Genomic DNA, 20277 nt, shown 5'->3' on the forward strand with positions numbered 1-20277 from the left:
TATTTGTCGGTGGTACATCCCATGTAGGGGCTTGTCCTACATGGGATGTACCACCGACAAATAACTGAACTATATATATATATTTATTTATTTATTTATTTATTTATTTATTTATTTATTTTATTTTTTCTTTCCAGAAATATTTTAGGTTGCAATAATTTGTGAAAAGACATGGTATGTGAAGTAAAAGAGCTACCCCAGCAGATAGCTTCCCTAATTAGCCAGTTTATATCCGCTTTATACTTTTTATAGACCGTCTTACAAACAGGCATAATATTCTTGGCACTTTGAAAATGCTCCATTTCAAAGGTGATTATTCAAAATTTCTGCTCGTCTGCGTAAAAATCAATATAATAAGTGTTTGTGACATACCTGTGATAATCAGTGTGATTTTAGCAGTGGTATGAGAAATTAATGGCCTTTAAAAATCCAAGTAATCAGCACACAGTGTGCCTTTTTTGTTTTAATATCTTCGTTGTAATTACCGTAAAACTGTGGTTCTCTTCTCGGTCACAGATCAGTTTGCAGCCTTCAGCGTTCCTTAACCTCGGGTCATGCCCAATTTAAAAGCCTGCTGACATGGGGATGTACTAGTTGCCCACTTTAAATTTCGACGTAGAGGAGTTTTCTCTTGCCGTAGAACAATAGCTCTTGTGTTTAATGCCTTCTAAATACAAGGATGATCAGCTAGGCTTTTTATTTATTATGATTGTGGTCCTAAATAATAAATGACTTGGCTCTGTGGTTAAAGCTACATGGGAGGTGTTTATTTTGGTGTGGCAGGATGATGAGCTCACAGCTTATATTATCGCTATTATGAGAAATGCACAGAGGACTTTTTCAGTCCACTAATTCGTACCAAGCCTACATTAAAATGTCTTCTGGATGATTTACATGTAATGATGAAATGATGTGTTTAATATGAGATTAAGGCTTTTTATGTGATTTACAACAACAGGCAACTTCCTTCTTGGAAATGCTACTTCCCCTGGCTTTCCTTGGCGTTTCTCGTTTTCCTTCATCGCCACATCGTTTCTAACACAATAGGCCAGAAATAGCTTGTGTCATTGCTGCATAGGAGGCAAATGAGCCAGCAGATGCTGTGTTGAAAGGGTAGCTCCATAATAAAGCTCGGGATAGTAAAGGATGTGGTTTGGATATGTCGTGCTATCCTGTTTGTAGCCACTTACTGTTTGAGTGCGTGTGTCTCTCTCTGCGCACATTTAGAGTGGACAGTTTGAAACGGGGCAGCTTGCCAGACAAATCCCGAGTGGCCCGGAGGGCAAAGGAGAGTGGAAGGAGTAAAGCTTAAGAGATGTGAGGATCCTGAGGTGCTATCTGTATAATGGAGAGGGAGAGGCCTCCAATGCTGACAAGGCAGGGGAGCAGCGAGGTGCAGACATATGCATTTGTCGTCGTCCAAAGCAGTTTTCCTCCATTTAAACGGACGTCGTCAGCGGTTAGCGAGTTAACAATCGTTATTGTTTGCCTCCTCATGCTTTCTGTTGGCTTCCTCTGTGCCACAGTGCTCTCCATTCATTTGAGCATTTTCCCTCTTTTACTTCTGAACAGCATTCCCAGACAGCAGCACACAGTTTCCTTTCAGGCTGGGGAAGAGAGATGGCTGTTATTTGCTTCTAGTAGTCCTCTGTTTTATTATGTGTCATGAGACTTCTCTTCATACTGGTATACACTTTGTTTGTTATCTATCTGCATGCCAGCAAACATTGTGGCTGCTGGGCAATAAGACAATGATATTAAAAAAAAACATTTCCAATGCTCGAACATACTTGGAACTAAAATAAGCTGTTCTGTGTGTCACAGGAAGTTGATGTCATCTTTTTGATGTCAGCTCTTTGCTGAAGTTTGCTGTGAACTTCGTCATAGTTGCGTTTCCACTTCCTTAGAAATTCAAAGGTCCGTTCTTGGCAACACAGGTGGTTTCCATGAAAGTGGTTTTTCAAAAACTCGCAATATAGCACGATACTTGATTATTGGCATCCCAGATAAAGAAGTTTACATGAACCTTAAAACAAATCGTTGTAATGATTTGGACATGTTGGACGTTCATAGACCCTTCTGGCTCACTGGTTGTCAAAGTTAAGTCTTCAAATTTATCAGCAGGAAGTTTAAAAAAAAATGCATTCAGAAATAAGAGGAAGTTTTCTTAAACTATATGTATTTATCTATGGAAAGAATAAACATGGAAATCATAACAGTCTATTAAAAAAGTCTAAGCGAAAATCCAGTTTTATATGAACTACTTGCTGCTTATACGATCATATTCAATAAATTAATATTCATTATTTATGTCACTCAATTCACTAAATAAAACTTGTATTGATTAATTACACACAGACAAATCTTTTAAAGCCTTTATTTCTGCTATTTATGATGATTTTCCATGGAGGGCTAGTGACATGATATTTAAGATTAGAATATTACATCAGAACAATAAAAACACTGAAATGCGCACTTATCGAAGAGTATGTTTATTACCTGCATAAAAGTTATTTTTAATTTGACAAATGAGCCTCATGAGAACACATTAGATGTGGCTGTACAAGACAAGCAATTTAACTCTGCGCTCAACTCTATCTGGAAAAGATTAATACAGAAATCTAAACTTTCTTTTGTACAAGAATTCATTTTGTTATCAAATATCTATCCTGGCTTATTTAATAATAAGCCAGGGTAGATAAGTACTCTAGAAAATGTATTGCATCAGAAAAACCCTTTTATTGAGGGGAACTTTAATGAAAAAAAAAAGAAGCTTTTAGAGGTCTCCTGAAGTAAGCAGGAGATAAAAGCCTGTGGAAACAATGTAAAAATCCTAAATGCAGGAAATCATTACAGACTGAAAGTTCTGATATCTAATAAGTACTTCAGTTGCATTTATTTTAAATGAGTGAAAATCCCTCGACATAGTGAGCGTTTTCTCCTACTCAGTAAATGGTATGAAAATAAAAAAGATGGATTATTCTAACATTTTTAGACTGAATAGAAGTGATTGAAATAATTAATACAAGTGGCTGAAAAGAATAAAATATTAAACTATTTCACGTCTATTGACACTTTTTTTTTAACCTTAACTGTTAGTTATTGTAGTGAATTTCTCCATAGTACTGAAAGCAGTGCTGCTTTCCTTTCTTCACAACTGCAATTTCTATTAAGGTAACACAATCCTTTATTTGCCTTCTAGAAGTTTTTTTTTTTTTTTTGCCATGAATGTGGTACACATAGCTGCCCAGCTGAGGGGAACAAAACCCGCTGCCAACTAGTACTTGGCAGCATTTTTGCAGAGCATCACCACTATTTATGATGGCAGGGTGTGCATAGGACTACTGACATTGTTGAAGTCCAGTTTAAATATGACAGGACATTTACCTATTTTTTAAATTCTTTTTTATTTTACTGCCTACCTTTTAACAGAAGGTTAATTTTCACACTTAAATAACATTTAATTTTTTTCAATGAAGCAAATCAGTCTATTTGTAACGTAGGCATCATATGACTTTCTGTGACTCAAGTTGTACCATAATACTTCTGCTTTTTCTGATGCGACTGCCATGTTAATGAGTTTGTTGTACAGATTTATAAATGTACTTGATGTGTGAAATCTGAATGGGGAAAATCAGTGAAGCAGTAGTGTGAGATGAATTGATGGCAATAAAGATGTTACTCTAGAAAACGTATCAGAAAAGCCCTTTTGTTGAGGGGAACTTTAAAGAACAAAAAAAAGAAGCTCACTGTGGTGGTAAAGATGGAAGTAAGATGGACGGAATCATATGGTGTAACACACCGCTTGCTCTCCCACACAGACAACCAGTCGACTGCTGGATCTTATCGTGACTTGCAGGACAGGAGGATAAAAACATTGGGTGGTGGTCGGGCTAAAACAATGAGTCCATGGTGAGGAAGCAAAATTAAAATGCTGGGTGGGAAACCTGCCAAGCTGGCAAATGAGCTCAGCATTTCAGGCACTCTTTCTCTCTTTGATCACTCGACCTTTTTGCTTTCATTTTATCAGTGAAATTAAAAGATGTAGAAGCCTCTCAAAAAGAGAGAGCTGGATAAAGGTGTGTGTCTTCCCCCCACCCCCTGCAAATTACTCGAAACCGTTAGGGGAGTATCACGTGCCGACTCATGGATTGATTTGCACTTCTTGTCAAGACAATACCTCCAAAAATCAATACTACTACTGTGTGCTCGTGCGGTATTAGTGATGTGTGTTTGGCAGCTTGTTTTTATTCTCTGCTGTGATGCAGACTGCATAATACTGACGAGCAAGCTTTAAATGGAGATCACAGTCGTACTCCCCAATTTTTAGACCAAATGAGAAGTAGGAAAAGATTAGCATGAAGACAATGTTTTTTTTATTTCAACGTGGTTTTAACTATTTAACCTCTGAGGAGTTTGAGGTATAATGGATAAAAATAGACAGGTTTGTGAACCTTTTTCTACAGACATCAATGTCTTGCACTTTTTAAGACCTCACAACTTGGCAAAGTTTCTTTTGTACATATAAGCTCATCTTTAAAGCCACAAAGTCCCTATATGCACGATGCATGTAAAGTTGCTGTTCTCCAGTTGAAATGAGATTAAGGACTGGGCACTCTGTCAAATGATTGGTTTTATTGCACAGTAGGAACAAATTGCTGTCATACATTTATGGTCAATTAGCTACTATAAGCTATCAAAACAGTTTCTAGTGACTACGTTGCTGTTTTAGTTTGTCAAATATATTTTGCAATGTGTTGCAAAAGGAAAATGTGGTGGAAAAATAAACAAGGTCATTTTTTCCTCTAAAGCGTGTAATGCACGAAGTGATTATGCTGTTTTTAAGAATGACGAGCAAAATGTAACTTTTGCTTAATGCCTTTCTGTTGCGTAACCAGAGATGTAACAGTGATATCTTTAGACTTCAGCAGATTAAAAACCAACATCCAGTACTACGGTAGATATTTCTGTGTGTGTAATTGGGTTAAATTACCCCACAAGCACACTTTCTGCTTCACAGTTTATGTTGAATCATCTGCATCACTGATAAGATTTAGCTGAGCATGTGTTTTAAGACACTTTACAAATCAGCTCATAAATCATCCGTTTTTCAGTATCGCTTTTATTTTAGCACACAGTCTTCACCCGCTTGTCCTTTATGCATTAATTTCATATTTGTCATGATGCTATTTGGGATTGATAGGTGATCAGTTTGTGTGTTGAAAAAAGTGAAAATGTGCTGGAAGTGTGAAACTTGGCTCCAGCACTGACATCTACACATTCTGTGCTGCATGTCTTCCACTTGTGTACACATACGACACAAATCCCACCTCAGCACTCATGAACTGTCTGTCAGCACCTTGCCTCAGCAAGGCAGAATTAAGTGAAGGGCAGATTAGCAGTGCAAGCTTTGGATGAACAGATAAAATGACCTGATATAGTCTTTGTCAGTTGTATTTATTTATATATATACTGTATGTGTGTGTATGTATATATAATGTATATAAAACCACAAAAATAGCTATTTTGCTTTCGCTTTAGCTTTGAAATTGAGAAAGTTGTGGCGTAGGGAAGCTAAGATTGTCTCTTTACCTTTTGTCATACTGAAAACAAGTTGTGCCAAAAACAGCTATGTTCTTACTTGAAACATACTTATTTGTCTCAAAACTCTTTCAGCTAAATATTAGTAATAATTATGATCTTGCCCTTAGCAATTCAGAGAATTAACTTGATTTAAAAAATCTGTATTCTGACAGCACATCACCTGAAACACCTTTGTTTGTATATAGTCTTACTCAGCAAGTATGGCTGCAATCTTCAATAAACTAATTTCTAACTCACTTTGATGATTTAGATATTTGCTGAAGCTCAAGGTTAACGTTAGCATATTTGCTCTCTGATTTGATATGACTTAATAACTCTGCATTTAGTGTTTTTTTCAGTGGGCTCTCCAGTTATTTATGAACACAAAACTTACAGAAAAGTAGTTCTCCTGACTCAGACGTACTGGGAGCTGCCGTAGCCAACACTGCCTTTCTTTCACTACAAAAATTACTTCTGAGAAAACACTTGCTTATCTCAACAAAGTGGAATGCAAATGTTGTCAGGAACCTGGACGCYGATCATTTAAGGTATTGTCTTGATCAGGTCTTGAGACGTTCCTAACATTTCACATAATGGCTTTACTTTCTTTTCTTACTGCGTCTAAAAGTGACGCGACGTTTACGAAGTGTGAGCCTTAGATTACGGAAAATAAGAGCTAAGCTTCCTGTTGTCTTTGACAACAAACTCATATTTCTGCCGTTGCACAACACTTCAGGTGATGTTATTTTAAACCCTGAGTTCAGAAGCGCTATGCTTAAGATAAGAGCTGAATGGAGGTGGTGACTGAATTAACAGAGAAACCACATTAAGGCAAGAAAGACATTTAATAGGTATAAACAAACCTATTAAATGTCGAGGGATAGCCTAAGTTGATCTTACTGATTACAGTACAATCAACTTAGCCCAGTGGGCCCTTTTATATGGCAACATATACAATAATTTGGCCTGACTTGTGAGTTTAAGACCCTCATGCTGATTTTGTGCTTCATTAAGAACAGTTTCCCCAGAGAAACCCTCAAATAAAAAATAAAATCAATGCGGCAAACATCATGAAAATGCTCGTACTAAACTCCATTAAATCCAGATAGACCTAATTAATGAGCTGGTGAGGAGTTTTAGTTACACAAAAATTTTACATTTTTTTGCTTTTGAGAGCAGCACTTTCATCAAGTGTGGATGTGTGAGTGTGTGTGTGTGTGTGTGTGTGTGTGTGTGTGCGCGCGTGTGTGCGTGTGTGTGTCCAAGCTAGTGTATGCGACTTTGATTCAGCTCTTTCTAAAGGCTAGCACCTGAGCATCCATTTACATATCTGCCCCCTCATTCCTCCCACATGTCTCCAATAAAATATGCTGGCCAAAGGAATCGAAGCAAAATACAGCAAACAGTTTTTTACAGTTTTGTCCTGTTACAGCCACATCATTTTTAAAGTTTTTATGTTGTCAATACATTGTAGAGCTTTCTCTGACTGCAAGCGCAGCTGCAGGTCTTTGTGAAAAATCTCAATTGTATCTAGTGCTTAACTTTGACTCGACCATTCTAACACATGAATAATATGCTATGAACTTAATTATTCCATTTTAGCTCTGACTGTAGCTTTAGTAGTGCTGCAACTGACAATCTAACAATCGATTATTCTGTCGTTTATTTTGACAATCGATTAATCAGATTAAAAAAAAGGGACTTTCTTCAGATTTTTCATTTAACCACGCTAACTTTTTTTAGTACACAATGTTATAAATGCATAAAAATGCAAATAACCAATTCCTTTTTAAATAAGAGAACATTTATTGCCTTTAGTGTACACTTGATCATTTGTAGCGACTTATAGCATAAATATGAAAAGCTCGGCCCCCTAATCTGGTGATATTTTTTTTTTTGATTAACCGATTAATTATTGGATAGCAAAAGGAGCTTAGTGGATTTGTTTTTACTGAATTTGAACAAGGTGAAGCTAACACTATGTCGCTTGACGAGTTCTGGCTAAAACATCTTTGCAAACAAAGTTGTTGTTTTCCTCTTAAAATCAAATGTGTACTATTTTTGGTAAAGTTTTGTCTAAATTACTGTTCCAAGGGTGGGGATCTTTCAGCGTTTTTGAGTCTGTATACTCAGATGATCAATCAGTTACTAAATTAACGAGTATTCCAGTTATCGATTCATCATGATTAATTTGATTAATTGTTTCACTGCTAATCTTGAGGCTATTCTTCTCCAACTGGAAGGTGAACCGCTCCCTCGATCTCTAGTCTTCAGCTTCCTCCAACAGGTTGTTTATTTCACAATAACTTTTTTATGTAGCTTCAACATACAGTATAAGACGCTGCTTCCCTCCCACTGTTTCCATGTAATACGTCTGTCCACAGCGAACTACTTCTTTGCCGTGTTTTTGTCCCTTTTGCTTGCTTTCTGATCCGTTCTCACTGTAAGAGTGCAGGTGGAGCATCATTTCAGCAGCATCCTACAATTAAAGGGTTGGGAGTGAAGATGAAAGTCTTGTATGCAGTTTGAAGTTGCCCTTTCCTTGAAGTCTGGGCCAAATGACAACATCTGTGTGAGTCTTGGAGACCAACATTCAGGGGTGAATAACAAGCTTCTGTGCAAAAAAAACAACAAAAAACGAAGAAAACCAATATTGTGACCACAGCGGGTGGACAATGGCTTATTTAAGAGAGTGATGGTGAGGGAGAGATGAAGGGATCCAGCTCTTTGTTATTGTGACTGCACTGTTAAAGGCCACTCTAAAGCTGAAAGAAGGAAGATCAGAGACTACCCAAACCCATATCACACCTTCTCAGCACGCACTGACAACCACAAGTCGGAGAGGATATTGCCCATCTGTATTTTCAGGTCAAGTTTATACTTCTAGTGCTGCTGGCTCCATAACTTTCATTGTTTTCAATCCTCTAAAGTTTCAGCAGTCTGCCATCTGGCCTTACGCTGGTTCATTCTCAGCTATGCTTGCAGACACTGTGTAGGTGCATAGAGTCACTGTTCCTGTAGTTTGACGAATAGAATTTTACAATGCAGTGACTCCTAACAATACAGACTTGTACTGAAACCCCTCAAAACATGAAAAAAAAATATTGATGTGACACTTATGGAAAGCTGAGTTTATCGCAGATTGGCAGAAAAATTAGTAAAAAAATGGGTTGTAGTAGACCCCAACTTTGCTGCTGTTATAAACTTGCACACAGCTATTCCTAGTTTTACACCCRTCTATTTTTTTTAAAACCATTGACTGTGTTTTTAAAGTCTCACTTCCAATTTTTGTGTTAATAAGTTACACATTTTATATATCAGTCTGTGGATGCAAAAACAGTTGTGCCACTCGTGCTCTGAAGGAGGTTTTTGCTGCTTATTTCCATATCCAGTCAATAGGAATGGCTGCCCCACCCCCTGCCATCCATACACTGAAAGAAAATCTTGTAGAAAGTCCTGTTTTGTGTTTCTTATTAAAACACTTTCCATGCAGCCAATAAAAAGTTGTTCTTTGCTATCAGAACCACCATAGATTGAGACAAACATGAAAAACGTAGCCTGTAAATTGGTCAAACCCGGACTAAAGTATTCTACAATGATTATAGTTGCATTAAAAACGCAGCAATCTGTAGGAATTGTGGGAGATCTTTTGTTCTTAATGCTGCATAACAAGTAGTTTTGGGCAAAGTGGGCTTTGAGCTGTGTGTTTGGAAAAAGAAGGAGTAGTTCATGCTGGACGCCTTTCATGCTACCACCGTTAGCGTATACCCATTGTTTGCTATTATACATGAACCTTGTGCAGAGTGACGGTCCAGATGGTCAGTGATATTCCTAAACAGGGTTTTTTTTGTTAGCATGTACAGCTTCTAAATTCCCAATGAAAGACGTGTGATTGAAGGAACGAGTCCTGTTAATGTCCTCTGCGTGAGATTGCATTGTTTTTATGAGGTGAAACAATGGCCTTATAAACAGTGTGCAATGTCACACTGTTTATAACAGATATTCATTTGTTGCAACAGCTATGAGAAGACTGAAATGACGTCATCCTTTTTGTGAACATTGTGGGTCAGTTTTTGGAGCTTTGTGAAACATTTATTTCTTGACTTTTTATGAAATTTGGCTCGATGTAAGATGAAACACGACTAAGATTTACCTTCTCGTCTTCAGAAATCCAGATCTCATTGTTCCATCTGTAATACTCTTGCACTCCTCTGCTCCTGCTGCTGTTCCCTTTCTCCAGTGCTCATAAAAAGCATTCACCCATAATTCAACCAAAATCCAATTCAGCTTCTGTTTTTTATACCCTGTTTATTCTAAAAATAAGATCTGTACTCCTCCTCAAACCGAGTCTTAGATCTGGTTCCGTTCTCCCTAAACTTCAACCGCTGTTGCATGAGATGTAGAGAAAAAACACCGAGTTTACTCGGAGTTTGTCAAAACATAAACATAAATGCATTTAGGATTGCAGGGCCAAACGTCCAATAAATATTTAAATCAGGATTTGGAGCGGTTAGATACGCCAACACTGCTGAAAAACATGGTTTTAGTCTTTAAGCCACATTTTTCTCCTTTTCTTTTTTTCTCTATGCAAATTGTCACCTTTAAATGTGTAAAGTTTAATCCATGCAATTTATTTGTCTTTACAGAGAAGCTGATAGCATACCAACGGGAGTTCCACGCTTTGAAAGAACGGCTTCGTGTTGCAGAGCACAGGACTCTGCAGCGTTCGTCTGAGCTCAACCACATTCTGGAGCAGTTCAGACGGGCCATCGCCGAAACCAACGGCAGCAAAGATGCGCTCATCAACTTCTCAGGTAACTGAGACCTGCGCCTTGACCGGCATTGTCCTCAACCTTGCTTGACTCCAGTCCAGCATTCCTTCTTGTACTGCTTGTTATCTTTATGGAGTTAATTATTATTTCATCACAATGGTGTGAAGAAACATCGATTAAGTCAAATAAAAGACATAAAACCCACTGAAAACAACTAATTGTCAGACTGACAGCAGTGAAATGCACCTTATATCTAATAAGTTAGAGATGGACTGTCTTGTTGACCAGGATCCTAGTTATGGTGACGCACTAGTTAATTTGAAAAGCTCATTCATTAAAATCATAAAGCTTTGATAGAAAGCTCACCAAACTGGAATCAGTTTAATAACTCTTAAGCCTGTTTGTAATATGACACATTAACGAGTTTTGCTTTGCAGTTTACTTAAGTTTAATATTACTTAATTAGCTCTAATGGGGTCAATTAAAAGCATTTTTTAAAGTCATAAATTAAATATGACCAGATTTTACAGCTGACAGCTACGTCACCAGCATTTTGCTTTCATTCAGCTTTCTGCTCTTTTATCAGCCAGTGTTGACTTATGTGAGGTTTGTTTTTAACGTGATCTCTGTCTAAGCAATTTGGCCGTGTTCTCATAAATCCTCTCCAGTTAGAGCTCTTAAAATAGCTCACTGTCAGCTGCTTTGTTCGGTCCTGTTTTCAGACGAGACACAGAAACTACTGAAGGAGCTCACAAACAAGAAAGCTCTCCAGGTGCCAAACATCTACCACCACCTGCCTCACCTCCTCAACAATGAGGGCAGCTTGCAGCCGGCTGTCCAAGTGGGTCTTGGACGCACAGGAGGTAAGAAGTGGATTTATACATTTTGCTTACTCGGCAAGAAGTTAACTTTGCCAACTTTTAATGGTGCTTCCTCTCCACACCCGCACACCCCCCTCTTCTGTACAGCGAATGATTAACAAACACAGTAAAACCCGCCGACATCTTTATTACACCAGGGAGATCCTCAGGTTTCAACATGTTCTCAGGTTGTTACTTGTTCACAACAAGTGTCCTCTGAGGATTTAGCTTTCTAGACGGATATTTACGTAAAACATAACAACTTGTAATTAAAATTATAATTGTTTTCCTCTTATGTTCTTCCCAAAGAGCGTTGCAGCAAAACTTTTTACACTGATAACATAAACCGAATACAAGAACCTCTTAAAATTTATGATGCAGGGAACCCTCCTGTGGAGTATTTTTTTTCTCTCTCTCTCTTGCCTGCATCAGTGTTTTTTATGAGCCAGCAGTTCTGCACGATGTGTTTTTCTCCTGGTTGTTGGGATACTTTCAGTCTGTTTTCCATCTATTTTGCTGCTGATTTAGCTTTTATCCTGTAAGCTGCATCATACTCCATATGACCTCTTCTGCATTTAATTCCTATTAAGAAGTGTCCTTATCTTGCTTTATGTGTGCACTAGATTTAAGGCTGAAGTAAGCTTAAGGTTTACATCATCCTAATGGCCCTGTCCCATTTTTAATCATTAAAATTGAGAAAATAAAATGGACTCTAAACAGGCAGCAAAACGTCAAGTCAACTGCAGCTATTAATGAAAACAAAAGATGAAGTCTATATATCGTTAGCATTTTTTTCTGGGGTATGTAAAATGTGCCCTTTTTAGGCTTTTTTTTTTCCCTTTTACTTCCTGTCCTTAGATCAGGGAACTGAGATGTCACTAAGGCTCAGCCTGACAAGATTTCTAGGAAGTAGCTGTCTTTCTGGTCTGACCAGGTGTACAAATATGTCTCGTCAGCAATGTTTTAAGAGACTATTGCTTTCCTCAGAAGTGAAAGAGAATGCCCACTCACTGCAGCCCTTTGCATACGTGCCATCAGCTTTCGTTTCTGAATTATGCTCAGTTGGGTATATTGCAATGCACAAAGCAGAGCTGCAGCTCCTGGGAAGCGATCTGTGTTATGGTGGGTCACAACTGCTGCCTGCAGATTTTCCCCATCGAGTCTAATTGATTAAAATTTGAAGTTTTAGATGTAACAATATAGTCTTAGCTCTTTTTTTAATGTTATTGTTCCTTTAATGTAGTTACTCTGTAAACCACGACATTTGACTGGTTACACTAATCTTCAAGGTATTTCTATTTTTTTTCTACCTTCTCACTGAACCAGTAAAGCAGGATACATGACATTGTTAGTTGCCACTGGCAACCCTTCCATCAAGATACCAGCACTGCATCTTAGAGCTTAGAAATCTATCTTATCTTGGATTTCTTGTTTTATTGCCGGTCTGTGAATGTTTGGCACTGGGTTATTTATAGCTGCACAATTCAGGATGCTAGCCAACTCAAAATTTAACAATGCTGATGAAATAACAGTGGGCGCAGGGACTTCTGAGACAGATGTAGGTGGGCATTCATGTGCCTGCCCAGATATTCGTGGTCTCAGATGTTTCTCTCCGTTTAAAAATGTGACAGGAAAAAGGAAGACGTCACCCCACAGCCTTCAGTGTCTGCTCAGCGTGGAGACACTCAGATTGGACGAGAGTTGGAGTTTCCAGTCCCATCACATGATTATTGTCGTTCACTGGCGTCTCACTTACTAATTCTGACAACTATGACTATGATTGTGAGGACCCCAGATTTTTATCTGTCCTTCGGTGGGCAACTTCTTCGATCACAAGATCTCTATGCCACAGATTCTGACTTCTGATTTTAGAAGGGAAGCACTACAGCAGTGCTGTCTGCTGAGAAACCGCATATTTGCATCTTTTGTGGTTTTGTTTTCTCATTTACATCAGAGTTTCTGAGGTAAAACTTGTTTGGTTTGATGTTTGAGTTTCAGGATCTCAGGGACTGAGCCGCATCACTTCATAACGCTGTGAATGGACAAAAGCACCACAGAACTGTTCCTCTACAGTGTTTTACAAGCTTATCTAAAAACATATTGGTTTGTTTATGGTGTCCCTCAAACCCTTTCACCTTACTCTTCCATAACACCAATACAAACGCTTCTTTGAGGCACTTTAGTTGTTGACAGATGAAACTAATGATATGATGATGCATATTTTAACAATGCCATCACTATTGTGAAACCAGTTAGTCACAGCAATGCCTGTGGTTACAATAAAGTAACTTCCACCACACCCCACCTCACACCTGCTTATCAGCTGAGTAAACTGACTTCCCTACTCAAGAGCGTTAGAGTTCATTTTAATCCCTGTCATATTAAATGATTTAAAAAAAAAATCATTGACCAAACAGGAAGATGACGTCACAATTTGAAAGACACAAATTCTGTTACAAGTGCTTTTTTTTTTTTTTCATTTAAGATCTCTAGTATGTAAACCTAAACCCACATGGCAATGAGGTTTACTTAAGACAGTAAAAAAGTTGTTTTTATTAGTAGCATTTTCCTTAAATAAATGCAAATCATTTCAGTTCCATCACCTAATGTAAAGTGTTGATAATGTTTTAAAAATGAATGACATGCTACTACATGGAGGGTGTATGGACTTCAAAGTTTACTTAAATACTTTTTACCGTTTATTGAGATGATTATATAAAAAGTAAGTGAAGATAAAAGTTAAATGTGTTTTTAGGCTATAAAGCCATTACTATATGTAGTCAGTCTTGCAAGCACAAATATTGCTTTCATACCAATACATCGGCTATTTTCAGTCGAGTTACATTTAGCAGTGCAGTCAAGCTGCTGAATATTGTACAATAATTGTCACAATTCATGTTTTTAAAATGTAAATGTGGCATTCCTGAACATTTGATGGATTCAATACTTATTTTACCTGCTGTGCATGGTTTTACACTTGTATCTTTCTTTTGTTTGCTTGTTTTATTTTTCGTTCACGCTTCTTGTCTCTTTTTATTTCACACTACATAAATTGTATGCATGGTGTCTGAACTAAAAACAACACGTTCACACTCATTTTCAATAAATGATTGAACAACATTTTTGCAAAACACTGGAAACTGTACCAGTCACTTGTTTTCAGCGATCTGATAGAAACATGTAGCAAGTTATATATATAAATATACATTTTTGTTGTTGTTTTTTTTCCTCCTGCCTTCTGGTGGAGTGAAAAKGACAGCCCAGCGGAGCGGAGCAGGCGAGCTGATCAAGGGACGAGGGGCGGTGCAGTCCTGGAGTCGGTCCTGCTGCACATGCATGCATTATCCCTCATTCATTGTCTGCCATCCTCCCTGTCACTCTTGTCTTTTCTCCTTCCTCCCACATTCTCCTTTCATCCTCGACCTACTTTCTTGGTGGTGGGTGTCGCTATACAACATGGAGCTCAGTGTGAAAAACACAAAAGCAGAACTAGGACAGATTCTCCACGCTGCACAGATCACTGGAGAATTGCGCCCCTTCTCAATCCACTGTGCTGCTCGCTCATGCTGCACCTCAAGTTTTGTTGCGTGCTTTTACTTGGGGCCCCATGTGTCCACTGAATCGGCGCAGTCAGCATGTTCCCGCTTTTACCGTCCTCCGCCTGCACTATCAAACACACACTCGCACACATTCCATATTCATATCTGCTGATTGTTGCCCCAATAAAATAAGTCATTTAGAGCTGTTACCAGCTCTTAACCCTGGTTAACCTTACCTAAGCAAAACATTGACCTTTGTGTAAACCAGGCAAACTCTGGTGAAGCCTTTACCTGTATGATTACAGAGAAACCCACAATACTATTTAGTTTTGAGTATTTGAGTTGATGGATTGCTTTAGATTGCTGTGAGGCAGCAGCTAACAGGCAAAGTTTTTTATATACATATATATATATATATTTAGACTTGTTTTCAAAATTAGTATAAGCTATATGTCATAGTATTTTTCAAATACAATATTGTCTTATTTTAAAATCTGAATATTGTCATAATGTAGTTTAGAGCAGTGGTCCCCAACCTTTTCATTACCGCGGACCGGTCAAGACTTGGAAAATGTTGCTGCGGCCCGGGGGGAGTAGGGGGGAGGGGGTGAACCGTCAGATAAGGTGTTTATCGCAGCCAGTGGGGTTTTCCCTGACTGGGAACGAGAATACAACCTGTGACAGGTAGCCAATCAAAAAGCGCGGTGAGGTAAGAACAGAGGGGAATCCCAAACAGCTGACATATCGCGCAACTGAGTCCGGTGGATATCGGAGATAATATGTGGAAATGTTTATTATTAAATCTAATGGTCATTATTATGTTTATTCAGTTAAAAATGTTAACTATGAAAAAACATATTCACCTCCAAATCATAGTGCAGCAAATAGAGCGGCTKCTCCCGTYGTCTTTYATCCACCGCCTTTTCTTTTTGTTACGTCTWTTATCTCTTAAAATGAGTCCACAAACTATCACTATTGCTTCTACATTGTCATCCATGTTTGGTTATTCTAAATTCCCGTATGCTATGTTGCTATGTTTACTGGATTATCCTCTGGAATCGGGATGTTCGTGACTGGAATCAGGTCGTTTTGCTCCTGCCTTGGACACATGAACCGATCAAACCTGTTGTTCTTTTATCAGCTCTGTGGTCACAGAGGTTTGGAGAATCGGCCGATATTTCTTAAATCTTTCCATCTAAAGCAGACTTAAGACTCACAACCACTGCCCAAACGCTCTCTGACTCTGTTCGCTATGGTAACGTTTATATATATCCCTTCAAAATAAGATACAGAAGCGCCACAAAAATGAACATTTTAGTTTCGTGAAAATTTTAACTCACGATACTGACTAACGGGAGCCCTGAGCTTGTTTCTCTGCAACGAGACGGTTCCATCTGGGAGTGATGGGAGACGATGACACCCGAAGTGTTGCTTACATGCACAGCCTGCTTGGTCTCTACGTAGCGAAGCAGCTTGAAGTTTCATTGCCTCATTAGCAGCCGGTCGCCGCATGTTACGCAGAGCGGCTTGTAATGTGGGACTCACCTACCAGTCCGGGATAAATCCATTCTCCTGTTTCTTCTCTGGGCCTTTTCCCCTTCGCAAAGAAACTTTCCAAAGACATCTGATCTGTTTCTTACTCATTTTGCTGCTTGTGGCCTCAGTGTTGGCGCACAAGTAACCAAGAGAATCCGGTTAAAGGATTTTCAAAATAAAGGATCCTCCAGACTCAAATAATACATTAAACGGAAATATTTCACTATTTCTTGCGCGGCCCGGTACCAATTGGTCCACGGACCGGGGGTTGGGGACCACTGGTTTAGAGGATATGAACCTTCTGTTAATTACATCTCCCACCCGCGCCCATTGAACCATATCCATACTCTCTCTCTCTGTGGGAAAAACAATGCCAATAATCAAAAATATTCCTGCTGTATCTTGTGACATTGTGACATTGTATCTTACAAACTCCTTCTATTTGTCACCCTTCTCTATGCCATCTGCTAGTCTTGGCACGAATTGCTCTTTTTTGTGGAGCTAGATTGACTTAATCTGTTGTCGACTTTCTCGCTCACTCTTTAAAGATTATTTGTTTTGGCCCACTCAGTTGTGATGAAACCACTACCCCTGTGGTCCTTTCCCGTTTCTCACCTCGTGCTGTATCTTTTCCTCAGTTACCATGGTGATGGGGATCCCCACAGTGAAGCGAAAGGTGAAGTCGTATCTGTCGGAGACGCTGCGTTCCCTAATAGACAAGCTCTCACCAGAGGAAAAGCTTGACTGTGTCATCATTGTGTTTGTTGGGGAGGTGAGAACTTGAGTGGTAGTATAATGCTTTTCAGAGTCGAAGGAAAAAAAAGCAAACAAAAAACCATACTGCGTGGGTGTAATGTTTCCTCCTGGTGTGATCTCTGCAGACGGACCTGGACTATGTTCACAGCGTGGTTGTTGGCCTCGAAAAAGAGTAAGTACACTTTTTTTTTCTCCAGACAGCTTTTAAGCTCAGAATACTAACATTTGTACACAGCAACCCACGGAAAGCTTCATGTCTCATCTGTGTCCAAACCATTTCTGTCATTAGGTTCTCTACAGAGCTCAACTCGGGTTTGTTGGAGGTCATATCCCCACCAGCCGCCTATTATCCTGACCTGAACAACCTCAAAGAGACTTTTGGAGACTCCAAAGAAAGAGTCAGGTAAAAACGCATTACACAAGTAACAAGACCTTAGTCGATATGCTATGTTAAGCTATATTACTGTACATAAGGCTTCTAAATTATTATGTATACTATCAAAAAAATGTCTAGAGATTGAATTGTTTGACTAAAAAAGAAAGCAAGGACAATCTAAAGAAAATATTTGGTAATAATGCTTACACTTTAAGTAAAGTCTGTTAAAATTAAAGCCACTGGGAACTGATTAATAGCGTAGTCAAGAATTTTATTTAATATTATTAATTAAGCTTTTTGTTTAACAATGTGAATATGTCGAACAATATACCAATCCACCAACAAATGTCTATTGCTAATTCTGCCCCACTGCTACCATGGAGAAAGTGGAATTTTTTCTGAATAAGTAAACCGATTTAAATGTTTAAACTTTAATCAAAATTTAACTAATCTCCTAGGAGTTTAAAGAAAAGGTCAYCTAATTCTCCATGTCAGTATGAAGTGTAGACTTTGAGTGAGGAAGAAATAAAGCGGAGGGAGCGATTTAAAGTTTCCAAATCACCTTAATATGTGATTTTGAGGCATCAGACATCCATCTTGGCAGAAGACATTAAATCCCTTTTGTTGGCCCAGATCTTCTCTGTTCAGCTCAGAGCTTTTGCACAAAAGTAGTTCAAGTGCTTAACCAGGGTTAACGCTAGAGACAGTTTTTAACTGGATCTGCAAAATAACTAATTTGCTTTTCTTCCACCCAAGAGCCAAATTGGAGCCTCTTCTTTATAAAAGTTTCATTCGGTTAATATTTGATCCTTCCACTGGGTTTTTGTGAAGGATTACAGTGTATAGAAAATGTTTATCTACACATATTATAGTATTTTTCCCAGTATCCCTGCAAGTAGACACCATAATATTCCCAACTTAGGTTATAGTAACTTTTTTTAATCATTGCTTGAGAATGTTTTGCAATCAGCTGATTTCTCATCACAACTTTTATTAGTACAAAGTGTTGATTATTAAAAAGCCGATATTGTTAATAATCTGAATCAGAAATTGAGTTCATATTTTTGTTGTTTATAATCAGCAATGAGTGCAGTTTTATATTGCATTTTGACCTGCTTAAACTCTGGGGAGTTGGTGGAGTCATCAAGACGCCCTGATCAGCCAATCAGGAGATTTTTTTCATTTTTGTTAGTCAACCAATAAGAAAAAGTAATACTTTTATTAAATTGCTACCACGCTCTTTAAACTCAAGTGAAATGTATAATATAAAAAAGCTATTTTTCTATATAAAACTATCTCAAGGCCACAGATGGTTTTCCATTTATTCATGTATCTTTTAAGTGAGTAAAAAGACTGAATTTACCACTTAAAATAATATCTAGATTTAACTAATCATCGATTATATTGAAAGCTCGCCAGATTTTGAGTTGAGCAAAGTAGGATGCACATTAGAGCTTTGATGTACTAATGAGACAGACCGTTTAAAAAAAAAAAAAAGACTTGAAGATTTTGAAGACAGCTGTTAAATGTATACAAGAGGTCAGATCTCTGGTGTTTGTTTTTGTGTGTACAGCACATATCGATGTTTCTTCTGCTTCTTTGTAATAAAACACGCTGAAATACTGAGTTAAATTTAGTTTAACCAACGCTCTGATGGAATGTAAAAGAGCTGTGGTGAGGATATTGCAGAAAAAGTGGAGAGATGAGTCAGGGGAACGGGGAGGGGAGGGAGTATGTGATAGCTTTTAGGTGGCTTGATGGGGGCGCTTAGTATTCCACAGGCATTTGTCAAAGTCAGATCAAGGTCATCAGCAGCAGCACTCTATCGCTGTCTCTAAGCAGGGCTCCATCTGATCCACTGCGCTTTATCTTCTCTTTGTAGTTGAATTGATTAGAAATCTGTTTACAGTGCAGTGCAGGCTTCTTCTATGTATTCACATAATAGCCTTCAGGAGCGCCGCACTCTGTGTGGGTGTTTGAGTGCGCAGACGTTTCAGATTGCATCTAGATCAACATGATTGTCACATTTTCTATGTTTGCATCTAAATTAGCTAAGAAAATACTGTGGACTTTCAAAGTTGGAATAAGTGACCGTCCCTGCTTACTGGTGTGTTATGAGAAGGCAGGCATGCGCATTTATATGTAATGGAGCTTGTGTAGTCAGAAATACGTCTTTGACAGCTCCCACGCAGAAACACCTGCAGTCCTCTGTGAGCAGTCTTATTCCCGACCGCTACATCATTTGGATCAAACAATTAGTGTGGCAGCTGGGGTTTATAAATTATTCAAGCAGAGTCTGCTCTCGCAACTTTGCGCGTATACCTGAAAAAACACTTTTGCTTCGTACATGTAAAGCAGTCTGTCTGACACGCACTTCACAAATGTAAGACTCCTTAACATGCAGGAGAACGGACTCGGCTATCATGGGTTGATTTTTATGTTTGTGTTTCAATGACTTCTGTTTTTATTTAGATGGCGAACGAAGCAGAATCTGGATTATTCCTTTCTCATGATGTATGCTGTGAGCAAAGGGGTTTATTATGTCCAGGTATGTACTTGAATTTTAATGCAGAAATTTCTTCAATGCTTCATTATGTGTAACACAATTCAGAAGAGTCTCAATTTGGTACATTTGCTGCAGCATTAAAATAAACACAACATACTTAAAATGTATCATCCGAAAAGCTTCTTTGTCACTTCATACTGAAAGGGAAAAATATTACAATAATAAGCCTTTGTGTGTAAATATTACATGCCAATCAAGATAAATGTACAGTATTTATAACTCAGCTTACAGTGCCAGCCATTTTACCACTAACCCTGCTAAAGATGTGTGAAATGTTTTTTTCTTATAT

The 20277-nt window shown here is 38.3% G+C and overlaps 1 protein-coding gene across 2 annotated transcripts in view; it reads left to right on the plus strand.

Annotated features, from left to right (window-relative positions):
- Positions 1-20277, plus strand: part of mgat4a (alpha-1,3-mannosyl-glycoprotein 4-beta-N-acetylglucosaminyltransferase A) — a 37169-nt gene that overhangs the window by 7797 nt on the left and 9095 nt on the right. For both annotated transcript variants that reach the window (XM_017302160.1, XM_008434584.2), the window contains 6 exons: positions 10230-10397; positions 11078-11218; positions 16929-17062; positions 17172-17218; positions 17336-17449; positions 19895-19970. In XM_017302160.1, the coding sequence (XP_017157649.1) occupies positions 10230-10397; positions 11078-11218; positions 16929-17062; positions 17172-17218; positions 17336-17449; positions 19895-19970 (680 nt within the window). The remainder of the gene's footprint in view (positions 1-10229; positions 10398-11077; positions 11219-16928; positions 17063-17171; positions 17219-17335; positions 17450-19894; positions 19971-20277) is intronic.

The sequence above is a fragment of the Poecilia reticulata genome, linkage group LG2, assembly GCF_000633615.1.
Source record: "Poecilia reticulata strain Guanapo linkage group LG2, Guppy_female_1.0+MT, whole genome shotgun sequence".
NCBI lineage: Eukaryota > Metazoa > Chordata > Actinopteri > Cyprinodontiformes > Poeciliidae > Poecilia > Poecilia reticulata.